The 13,072-nt window shown below is 37.2% G+C and overlaps 1 protein-coding gene across 1 annotated transcript in view; it reads right to left on the bottom strand.

Moving 5' to 3' along the window:
* Positions 1 to 13,072, bottom strand: part of HDAC9 (histone deacetylase 9) — a 927,480-nt gene that overhangs the window by 217,065 nt on the left and 697,343 nt on the right. The window contains exon 18 of the mRNA XM_047849221.1: positions 10,090 to 10,197. Coding sequence (XP_047705177.1) covers positions 10,090 to 10,197 — 108 coding nt within the window. The remainder of the gene's footprint in view (positions 1 to 10,089; positions 10,198 to 13,072) is intronic.

Raw genomic sequence — 13,072 nt, 5'->3', positions numbered from 1 at the left:
ACTAAATCTGTGGTAATTTGTTACAGTAGTAATAGAAACCAACATCCTGCTCTATCAAATGAACTAAATTATAAAAAGGAAACAGCTTTATTTTACTCCAGTACTGACAAGTCTTTAGTCTATCTGATATAGTCCACAGCTTCTCAGCTACAGAAACAGTTTCATCTTTAGATATTAAAAAGTCCAGTTCAGCCTAATTAAACTCTTTAGTGTCACATCACATGCAAAGCTCTCCTCCACTGACCTGCTGACCCACAGAACTGGGAACCAGTAGTGGGCAAACGTCTATCTGTGTGTGCTGAAGGAGGAGGCCCCACTACGTTCACACCTAGCTTATGGCTCCTCTAGCTCTGGAGGGTGGGAGAATAAAAGGATAAAAGCTTTGAATTAGCAGAGGAGTTTGGAGATCTCTTTTGGCTTTTGGAATGCCCTCTGTCATGGCAGGAATCCAAATGCTTGTCCCTCTTTCAATGGGAGCATTCACAGGTTCCTCAGAGTTACTGTCAGTGAGCTCCAATCTGCAAGGTTCACCGATGTAGGCAATGAACTCACCAGCAAGCCTCATCAGCTCTTCTTCACATTTCTAGTTACAATCACTGGGCAATACAGTGAAGGAGGGAGGAGATCTTCCCTGGAAGACAGACTTCTTTGGTGAGATATGGCTTTCATCCAAAGTGTCCACTGCCCCACAAATGGGGAAAAAATAACCACCACCACCACCACCACCACCACAAAAATAAAAACAAAACAAAAAACCTTGCTCCACCAACAGTGCCAAGTTTCACTGTTCACCCCTCTCTCTTCAATCTGCCCACATGGCAGTTTCAGCCAGGTCTCCACTTCGTATTCTCCAGGAGACAAATTTAGGCATTCTTCGATCTTTACCCAGCTCCCAAACTCCTGATACCTATGCCAGGCCCTCTTGTGAACGTCTTCATACCCTATCCTGGTAGTAGTGTAGAGACATCCTACAAAGTTCTGTAATTCAACATGCATCAAGCTATGGACTGACAAGCCACTCATCCCCCTTGCAGACATAAATGATTTCCTTAGACTTCTTCCCCACCTCTTACACATTTGGCTTAGGCTGGGGGGGAAGCACAGGAAAAGAGCATAAGAGTCAAAATATTTATAGTCCATTTGAAGAATCTTCCATTAACCACATGTCTGTTATCTCACTTTTTGTTATATAAACTGGATTAGATGAGATAATTGCAGGCCTATTTAGCTATATTTTAATACATTCATTGAAATGGTGTCTATCGCATGTAATTAATAATCATTGTCCTCAGCTTGGGAACTTGGTCGAAATTAGAGTCAACACAAATATTGCATTCTATACTTTACTTGTTGTACCATTTCAGGATGGAGAGTATACTTTTTAAGAAAGGCCAAACTGGTGGCAAAATGTATTTGAAGTGGCAATGCAACTTTCCTTATCTATAATTAGTATATAATGTAGTCGCTACCCTTATTCCTGAAGCTATTAGAAATACACTTTTAGTTTTCATTGCTACCTTCATATGCACATATGTGAGTATGCTGTATAACGTGTGTGTGTACATTCCATCATTTTGTCTATGACTATCTCTCTAACATCAACTTCTGCGAGGACCTTGGCAGATAATTCAGATGTAGACACATGGCCATCTTGCAGTTTAGTTTCTTAAACATGTCAAAACTTACTCTACCCTACAAGAAAGATTTTGTATTTGCTTTTTTCTTTGTATGGAATACTCCTTTCCCACGTATCTACATGATTCTTCCCTATTTCATTCAGCAAAGATTTCTCCCTATCAGTAAGGTATTCCTGAAAACCCAAGCTAGCAGAGTCCTCCTTCAGGTTCCCTCTAAAACTCTTTCATGCTTTATTTTTTATCCATAGCATGTATCTTCAGCTGAACTTGTATCATTGGGTATTTGTTTATTTATCCTTGCTCTCCCTGATAGCACCTAATTTCCTTGTCTTGGTATTTTCAGTATTTATAGTAGTTCCTAGCATGTAATAGATGCTTAGAATATGTATTTATTTTATACATTTATATTATAATTAGTAATTAAAATCAGCAACTTTCAGTCAGATGCAGTTGACTTACACAAAGTATCATCATGGAGTTGCATTAAAGTTCAGTTTAGCTAATATATATATTTAAACAATTTGAGTCAGCAAAATCCACGATTAGATACATGGTAAGCAAAATACAGAGTATCAAAGCCAAAAAGAAGACATTAAAAGTAATCAGAGGGAAAAAAGACATATATTTACAAGAATTCCAACTGATTGGCAATTGATACTTTCCATGTCAAAACTGGAAACTGAAAGAGCATGAAGGATCTTAAAAGCGCTGAGAGAAACAGTCAACCCTGAACTGCTTTCAAGAATGAGGGCAAAAAGATACAATAGCTAAACAAAAACTGAGAAACCATCACTAAAGAAACTTCTAAAAAATGTACTGGAATAAAGAAAACAATCCCAGAATAGGGATCTCAGATACAAAGATAAATGGTGAAAAAGGAAAAGTATCACTATGTGAACAAGTATAAAGAAACACTAATGGTTTGGGGTGCCTGCTGGCTCAGTTCATTAAGTGTCCAACTCTTGGTTTCGGCTCAGGTCATGACCTCACGGTTCATGAGTTCGACCCCCATGTTAGGCTCTGTGCTGGAGCGTGCCTGGGATTCTCTTTTCTCTCCTCTCCCTCTCCACCCTCCCCCTCTCAAAATAAATAAACTTTAAAAAAAACACTAATGGTTTAGAACAGTATAATGTCTCATTAGTGATATCATTTTTTTTAAACCTGAAATACTGAACTATAACAGCTTATAAAGTTAGGACAGGATAATTGTCTTTAAGACATTCTAAAATACTTGTATTGATAGGAGAAGGAAGAGAGTGATTAAGTTTATGATCCATTAAATCGGTTAAATTTTAAAACACAATTCATAGATATGTGTATATTTTTAAAAATTAGAGGTAATATATAATGAGAAAAAAACTTTCAATTGAAAAAAAAAGCAATGGGTAAGCGAAGGAAAGGGGACACACAAATAGGAAAAAACGAAATATAACGATAGAAATAAATACATTTGCATATGCTACTAATCATGTTAAATAAAAATGAGTTGACTTGCTCAGTTAAAATATACAGTCAGATTAGAAAACAAAATCCAGACACGAGCTATTTATAGGAAAGAGAGTAAATGATGAACGAAGCAAATGCTAGGGGGGAAAAAGCTAGCAATGCAGTATTAGTATTATTCAAGTATAAGTGAGAGCAAAGAACCTTACTTCAGATAATTATTTAATATCAATAAAAGGTTTAAGAAGGATATAACAGTATTAACTTGTCTGTATCTATATAGAGACAACTAAAAGGTAACACCATACTGACGAGACTGGCAAACATTCAAAAATCTGAAAATGTCAAATGTAGACAAGAGTGGGGGGCCTGAAATTGGCAGAGTAACTATTTGTTTTCTATGTGTTGTCTCTTTTTGTTCCTCGATTCCTCTATTACTGACTTCTTTTAAGTTAAGTAGGTCCTCTATATTGCACCATTTTAATTTCCTTGCCATTTCTTTTATATATGTTCTTTTATATTCTTTTATATATTTTGTAACGTTTATTTATTTTTGAGATAGAGAGAGACAGAGCATGAATGGGGGAGGGTCACAGAGAGAGGGGGAGACACAGGCTCCAGGCTCCGAGATGTCAGCACAGAGCCTGACGCGGGGCTCGAACCCACGGACCGTGAGATCATGACCTGAGCCGAAGTCGGACGCTCAACTGACCCAGCCACCCAGGCGCCCCTCTTTAATATATTTTTGAGTTGTTTTCTTACTGGTTGCCCAGTGGATTATAATTAACATTTAACAAACTAGTTCAGACATGAACTAAATTTCAATAGTATCAAAAAACTTTGTTTTGCTGTTACATAGCTCCATGCCTCATGCTCTCCTTTGGGCTGATATTATCACACCAATTTCATCTTTATACACTGTATGCCCACCAACACAGATCCATGGTTATTGTTCTATGCAGTTGTCTTTTAAATCTGAGAAAAGCGAGAGTTACAAACCAAAAATACAAATATACTATAATTTATATTTATTTACATACATACTTTTACTGGTGTTCTTTATTTATTCATGTTGATTCATCTGTTTCCTTGCATGTCTCATAATTTTATGTTGAAAACTGGACATTTTAAACAATGTAATGTGGCAATTCTGGAAATCAAATTTTCATCCCTCCCCAGGGCTTGTCACTGTTTTTTTTTAGACTTATTTTCTTTATTGAATTAAAACTATAGTGTGTATAAAATAACAATGTATACACAGATTATATGTCGCTGTTGTTTTGCTTATTGCCTTTTCTGAGTTAATTCTATAAAATCTATATTCTATGTTGAGTGTGGTACTTTAGTTTCTGCTTGGTTAATTTAGTGGTCAATAAATGATTGGACAAAAATTTCCTTAAATGCTTGCAAATCAATGGTCTCCAGCCTTTTTCAAGGGGCTGGATGTGTGTATGTGTGTGTGTTTGGGTGTTGAACACATTTTCAATATTCAACCAGGCAGTTGATAATTTCACCTTGGCCTTCACTTCCTCTTTAAGCAGAGCCTGAAAAGTCAGCCTGAAAAATGAGAGCTTAGGGCCTTGTCAGATCTTTCCTGCGTATGAACATAGTCCTATCATGCATGTGGCTTTCTGGACTCATGGTATTTGATGGGGCTTTTCATAGCCCTTAGCACATCTCCTTCCCCAGTTTTTCCTTTGAAGCTTTTGGTTACTCTATCATATTCTCCACTGTTATCTACTGCTTCAGGTAGCCATGAAGTTATTAACCAATTGCCTTAATTTTTCAACAACTGTTTCTAGGGAAAAGGCTTCTCATGTCAGTTGAACTCCAAGTCTAATCAGATAAAGACGGTCTTGCAAGTAGAGTCTGGTACTGAAGCACCAAACAGGCCCAATAATGACAATTCTCAGGGAATGAGGCTTTGAAGAAGCTCCCATTCTGCACCCTCTGGAGACTGCCAAGTTACTGGTTTTCACTGAAAAATGCAGGCTGTTATTTGTTAAGGCTACTGTGGAGCTAGAAAGAGTAAGATGAGAATAGGGTGAATTAAACCACCACAAAGCTCACTGTTCTTACCAAGATTCAGCTGGTTTTGTTTTGAATACATGCTTCCTGAGTTGTTGCAAACTTTTGGTTGCTTTCCAGAGTTCTTAAAAAATTTATCCTGACAAATTCTGCCAGTTCTATCATTGATTTTATGGAGAAAAGAGTTTTCAGAGGTTTAAACTGCCAATTTTTGCTGATGTCACTGTGGCAAATAACTTTGGAATTCGACTTTGCATTTCTTACTGAAATTAACTATGTTTCTAGCGTAGGAGCTTGCCATTTTACTCTTTGTAATGCCATAGTGAAATAGCAGGCATGTTAAAGATATTCATAGCAGCATTACTCAAATGAGCAAAAACCTGGAAATTAAAAAGTCCAACAGAATAAACAAATTATGATGTACAAAGGAATACTTCTTTACAATGAAAATGAATGAATCACAGCTAAATAAATTCATATGGAGAAATCCTTACGATTTTTTAAATTTTTTTTTTCAACGTTTATTTATTTTTGGGACACAGAGAGACAGAGCATGAACGGGGGAGGGGCAGAGAGAGAGGGAGACACAGAATCAGAAACAGGCTCCAGGCTCTGAGCCATCAGCCCAGAGCCCGACGCGGGGCTCAAACTCACGGACCGCGAGATTGTGACCTGGCTGAAGTCGCAGGCTTAACTGACTGTGCCACCCAGGCACCCCTGAAATCCTTATGATTTTAAGTGGAGGGAAAGAAATCTGAGGAATACATTTAATTATAATTATTGTAATTATAATTAATTATAATTAATACATTTAATTACTGAGAGAACTTTAACAGTGTGACTAAAGTATTTTTTTTTAAGTTGAACAGTTCATAGGTATATAGTTTACCATTATGGTTTGTAAGTTATTAATGTAATTTGTCTTTTTGTAGGTTTTAAATATTTTATAATAATAAAACGAGTATATAGACTATTTGAAAAAGATGTCTTTAACCTATTTTTTCTTTCTGTATTTGTGTTATTTCCATAAGAAATTCCTTATAGGGTACTTGAAAAAGAACAGAGGGTCAGGAGATTTACGGGTTTGCCATTTACTAAACTGTGTACAGGATCCAAAAACTTACTTGATGTCTCTGAGCTGGTATCCTATTGGTGATACTTCCATCAAAGGTCATTATGAGAATTATGACAAATTACATGTAAACTGCCCAGCCTGGAGCAGGTACTCAACAAATAGCAGGTCTTATTAGCAACAAGGCATCACAATATCCATTTAAACATTAAAGAAATCCATTCATCATTCAGACTACCAGGGGGTTTCTTTGACAAAAATTTCCAGATAACTAAAGCAATTTTCATTAATTTAATTTAATTTATTTTAAGGAGAGAGAGTGTGCAAGCTAGGAGAGGGATGAAGGGAGAGAGAGAATCTTAAGCAGGCTCCATGCTCAGTATGGACACAACATGGGGCTCCAACCCACGACCCTGGATCATGACCTGAGCCTCAATCAAGAGTCAGATGCTTAACCAACTAAGCCACCCAGAAGCCCCAACAATTTTTACTTTTTATGATGATATTACAGCATTGCCAAAATAGCATCAAAATTCACCCTCATAGTAAAGCTTGATATGTGTTCAATCATTTTTTTCCAGCTTTACTGAGGTATAATTGACCAAATTTTTATGTACTTAAGGTATGCATCATGATATTTTACACCATTCTTTGAACCAAGTAATGAACTATTTATAACTTGAAAAAATACTCTTTTTTAAAAAGATACATCTATTTCTAGACATAATTTCTTAAATGTGCTATAGAACAATAAAACCATTTTCAGGTAAGTATTCTTCCAATTACAGTTCCCAATACACCTAACATTTCAGCATTTTCAGAATATTTGTGTTCCTTTGTACTACAATCTGAGAAAGGGCCAACTTGGGCATCTCTAGATTCCAGAAATTTCCATTTGTGTGCGTGTTTTACACATATAGATATGCATGTATATCTTGTTAAAAACCTGGAAAACTTGAAAGTCCCCATAATTTCCACTGAACTCCACCGAGCATGCCCATTCTTTGTAAATACACCAATTTACTGCTATAGTTTGCCACACATGGTCTGTTCAAGCATCAAAATGAAACCCACTTTCTGTGCCTTTTTCATTCCCTTAATTCTTTCAGCCCATCAGTACCCTCAGGTGAATAATGGACAGAACCTGTCAACAGTAAGGGGTATCACAATAAGTTCAGCATCAAGCAAATAGTCCAGGTAATCAAATCTGTCCTCAGCATTTTCCTTTCTCATACATACTTCTTATCTCCTGGGTCCCCATTCTCTATGAGTTTAGTAACCTAACCTCCAGCTGTCTCCCACCTCTCAGTTCAGTACTCCATCCAGGCCCACCCTATTTGAAATAAAGCTCTTAATTATTCTCTGTTTTCCAAGCAAAATTAGTGCAGTCTCACAAAATAGAGCATTATAATGTGCCAGTTTTGTTTCAGTGAGTTATTGATTTACTAGTAGAACATATGAGAACTGAATGCAGATGCTGAAAACCAAAAAATTAACACTGAAGTTTTCTTATCAGAGGCTAACTTACCAGTGTCCTCAAATAAGCTTCTCTGTTCTCTTCATAGGTTTGAATGAAGTGACGCCAGGAGTGTGAACTGCACTGGCCAGCCCTGTCATACTGGAGGCTGAGACAGGTGGACACTGAGTGACATTTCTGCTTAGCTAGAGGTCCTCAAACATGGCTCTCTACCTCAGTTCTTCACTGTGGCTACAAATCATTTGTAACTGCTACCTTTCCCACATTGCATTCCCACAGGCCTCCTAAAATTATTAGCAATCAGGAGGTTCAGTCTCTTGACCTGTCAGCAGTAGTGCCTTTGTTATAGTCCTGTCTTGGACTTTTACTTTGGGCTTAACAATCAGAAAGATAAATGAGCTGCAATATCTCAAATATTCATCAAAATAAGTTGAAATCAATTTTAGAATATCTATTATTTGATGTGCCATAGTATGTATATTTGAGAATCAAATCTAATTGTCATTTGCAAACAGCACCACGTACAACATTCAACATTATAAATTCCACCCTGATGATTTTGCAGAACAAGAAACTGAAGCCCAAAGAATTTAAATGATTTGCCACCAATAACAGAGGATTTAAGTGGCAGACCTTGGACCAAGATTTCTTGATTTTTAGGCTGGCTCTTATTCTCTCATCTTTTCTCCTCTGTTTTTTTAACCATACCTGCTAATTTCTCAACCAAGGGGGAAGAAAGCATTTGTACAAATCTTTGTTCTTAATATAAATAGTCAGTGTTGGTACAGCTGGTGGTCACCATGTCCATGCTATATGTTATTGACACTTTGTTTGTAATTGGCTATTTTAAATGACTACCTCCTAAAAAAGAGAAATAGGTTTCTGTTAAACACTCTTCACATGTACATTTGGCAATTCTGTATTTCCTAAGGCTACTAACAATGATGATTTTGAGTGTAATATGCAGGCATTATGCTTGAAAATTATTGATTAAACTCCCACAGAATCAAAACAATTAGAAATTGTGCATGCTAACATAATCATTTTCTTTGTTGTTAAATGGGTCTGCGACAGCACTGTCTTCTAAAAATTATAGTACTATGCCTTAGCTGTTGTATGTTTTTTGAATTCCTTTGAAAATAAGACCTTCAAATATTATTTTTTTTAAATGTCAATTTAGTCCAATGCTACACGTGACATACTCAAACAGGAAGAATTATTGTTAAAGTGCTACTGGGAGACAGCCAAAACATCTCTGTAAGGCTGATTCCTTTCCTCTTTGCAATAGCTCATTACCAGAGGTAAATACTGAGTAGTATGCACCACATTACTGGCCCCATAAATCCCCTAAGACGAGAAATCAATGTTCTGATGCTAATCATGTCAACTACACATAAAGCTTCTTAAGACTTCTTAAAGAGTTACAGCAAAGACTTCTGGGAAGATAATATATGGTAAAGTGTACCTTCCTATCCTCCTTTTTTTTAACACAAGTGGAACAGTCAGGTGTAATTGAATAAAGATTCATTAGATAAAAAGAAAAATAATCCTAATTAGATTTTAGATAAACAAAATTTGTGGTGCCTATATTGTTCACATCATATTTCCCCTAATCCCTATAATTGCTAAAAATACCAAATCAAATACCACTCAGATTTCCTTACAAAGTGTGTGAACTAGTGCATTAAAAAGCCAGGTTAGCACCAACAAAGTTTATAGGGGCAACTGCATTCAAGACGCACATGGCATACCTTTAAATAGCACTGTTAAAATACCAAATAAAATGTCAAAATCTGTCAGGTCTCTGGCTTTTATAAATTGTTTAGACTGGGAAACACTGGGGTTTGGACATTGTTCTTTTCATGTGATGTAGAAAAGAAGAGACTGTAAAAAGAAAAGAACAATAAAGCGTAGATCATTTTTGAAGTTCTTTCATGGAAAAACATACTCTGGATCATTACCCTTTTAATCAACAATTTCCTTCTTCCTCCCAATCCTTCCCGTCTGGTATTTACCTTTCTCCCCCTTCCCTCCCCTCTCTCTGGGTGGTATTCTGAGCTTATACAGAGTATTCAGTAATCATATTTTAAAAATTGCTTCAAAAGAGAATCCCAGGAGGGCATGACAGACATGCATATACTGGGTATTTTTAACCTGGACCATAGCTTTACTCACCATGTCTATGCTCTTAAAAACACACCAGAGTGCCCTGACCGCAGTTTCCCCAAGGAGAGGAAGGCCTTCTGAGCAGGACCAGCTACTACCTACCTACAGACTAGTTATTATCACACCTTAGTGGCCATCTTTCTGCCCTCTTCCCTCCGCCCCTTTTCTTTTATTACCACACCACACTCCCACAATTCCCAAACAACAACATCAGTGTTTCAGCTTCTTCTCTGGATTTCCCACACTTAATGCAACCCAGACCTCACCTTCAGCTCTCCTGAGGCCACTTTGGAAGCCAGCTCGATGACACAGCCAACAGCCATGCGTGCAGCACCGGACGAGTGCAGCTCATTCCAAATGGTGTCACTGTCCACCTGAGCAAACAGTCAGCACAGCCCGAAGAAACGAGAGAGGGAAAATGAGAAGGACAAGGAATAGATGAAAAAGGGAGGGAGGGGGAGGGAAGAAGAGGAGAAGGGAAGAGAGAGAGAAAGCAAATTTGTGAGGAAGGGCTGGCAGGCTAACAACCTATGTACAATAACATTAGTCTTCCACCCTGGCCAGCTGAAAAGACCTTCTGGACACGGCTTTGCTTATACTTTTTCTCTATACTGACTTCTCCAATGGAAACACATTCCTGCCATGCCTCACTGCCATTCCCTGTTTAGATTTCTCATTACAAACAGCATTACATAGGCCGGATCTGGCGTAGTTACAGGCCTGCTAGAAACCAGGCCCCAGTAGTAGATAGAGTAAAAGCTAAGAGCACTTAGCTATACATAAAAATCGGATTTGCAAGTGCTAGTGGGGGAAAATTCAAATACCTTTCTGGCTGCAGGTTTACAGGGAGCCAAAGACAATTATTAGGCAGGTAGCAGTAGCAGTCAGTGAGTAGGAAGTAGCAACCACAGTTCAGGTTCTCCAACTAAATGGAAGGAGTGTGTGGTCCTCACACTTAAAACATTCACAATATTCAACTGCAAGGAACAATTTGGTTTTCAAAGGAGAAGCTTAAAATTTCTAACATTTATTACAGTTTGGCAGCTGGTCTTCATGAAGATTGGTATTATTAAAATTGGGGAGGCCATTAAGATACATGGTTGCTTCTATAAGAGAACATTCTTATGAAAACAAAGTATGAACTGATATTTTTGATTTACCTTTATCAAATACTGTTTACTCTTTTTCATGCATCCAATAAGATAACATATAACAAGGACAAGAAAAGTACAACAGTGGTTTATAAAGATATATATATGTTACATATATTTATGTGTAAAATATTTCTTAATATATGTAAAAAAAAAAAACGAATGGTAGAGGTCTTTAAAGTTACAACACATAAATTACTTCAAGCACCAGGAAATGTAATAAAAAATTTGTGACTGTGCAAGTATAAAGACTTTTTGAATTGGTCAAAGAAGGGAAATCCCACACAAAATAAAGATATTTTTTAAAGAATTAAAGAGACCTAATGACGTGGAACAAATACAATAAATAACAATTACACATATTCACAATGCATTAAGCAGTTTCCTAAGCATTTTAACATGCCTTTTCTCATGAGATCCTTACCAACTTAAATTGTCAAGATCAATGAATAAATAAATAATAAGTGAGAACCATAAATAAATAGAAAAATTAGGATCTTTTCAACAAGAGCAGAGTGGTGGTGAAGAGAGGTTTCTGAATCAAACTGTCACAGTGAGGTTATGGCTACCGCTAAAACCTGAATGACAGTGGGCAACTAATTAACATCTCTGCGTTTTGGTTCCCTTACCTGTGACACACCAACTTTTTAAAGTAACATCCACATATGATTTTGGTGAGGATTAAATGAGTAAGTGATAAGCAAATGTTAGGTACTACTATTTAGGCTACTATTAAACCCATTTAAAATGCCTTACACATAGTACCAGCCTAGTAAGTGTTTATTGAATGAGCACACCGGGGCTTAGAGAAGCTACTCAGCTGACCCAAAACCTTCACACAGACCCCTGACTCTGACATCACCTGTCTTTCTACTACACTCCTGAAATAACTCTTGCTTTCTAAGAACATCAAGCCTTTGTCATAGTCAACACCATCATGGTAAACACTACCAGCTAAAAAGTTAAAGAATCATCAAATGGACATGGGAACCAAATCATTTGCCCTCCAAACCAAAAGCTTTATTTTTACTGAACAATGTAAGCACTTATCTGAGCTTCATATAAACATATCCTTTAGGAAGATAGTTGTTCAAGTTTAAAATGAAAACCAACATTTACATTGTGCTGCATCATTTTTAGTCAGTATTACAGAGCTACAGGTGCCATAGAAAGTCCTCATTAATCAGAGTTAAAGTTGGGGCACCTGGGTGGCTTAGCCAGTTAAACATCCACTCTGAATTTTGGCTCAGGTCATGATCTAACACTTTGAGCCCTGTGTTGGGCTCTGTGCTGATATTGTTGAGCCTGACTGGGATTCCCTCTCTGTCCCTCCCCTGCGTGCATGCTCTCTCTCTCCCTCTCTCCCTCCCTCTCCCTCTCCCTCTCTCTCCCCCAAAATAAATAAATATTTAAAAGCCAAATTTAAAATTATTGTAAAAGCAAGCAAACATAAAACATATCAATCAATCCCAAAGACGTGGGGCGCCTGGGTAGCTCAGTTGGTTAAGCAACCGACTTCGGCTCAAGTCATGATCCCACAGTTTGTGAGTTTGAGCCCCGTGTCGGGCTCTGGGCTGACAGCTCAGAGCCTGGAGCCTACTTAGGATTCTGGCTCTCCCCCTCTCTCTGCCCCTCCCCTGCTCATGCTCTGTGTCTCTGTTTCTCAATAATAAATAAATGTTAAAAAAAAATTAAAAATAAATAAATAAATCCCAAAGACTTAATGAGTAACTCAAAACCACACATAATTCTACATATAATTCCACATATAATTCCTTTTTACTTGACTTTGGAATATACTCAGAAGATTTTGGAATTCTTGTAGAGACAAAATTCTGTGTCTATGCCATCAAAATTTGTGTATAAACTTCTACTAATCAAGATACTTACTTTTTTTAAATTTGGCTAACATTTGTTAGGTACCCACTATGTAATAGATGCTAAGAGTTATATAGTATGGGGGTTACTTTTGTCAAAAAGGTATGATCATTGGTTGAAAGAATGCTAGACACATAGATGCTTAATGGATACTTGAGATTTTGACTACATCCAAAGTTCAGGCTTATCCTTAAACAGGTTCACTAGGGATCTATGAAAT

The sequence above is a fragment of the Prionailurus viverrinus genome, chromosome A2, assembly GCF_022837055.1.
Source record: "Prionailurus viverrinus isolate Anna chromosome A2, UM_Priviv_1.0, whole genome shotgun sequence".
Classification (NCBI taxonomy): Eukaryota; Metazoa; Chordata; class Mammalia; order Carnivora; family Felidae; genus Prionailurus; species Prionailurus viverrinus.
Note: the sequence above shows the minus strand (reverse complement) of the source record. Positions and strands in the feature narration are given on the sequence as shown.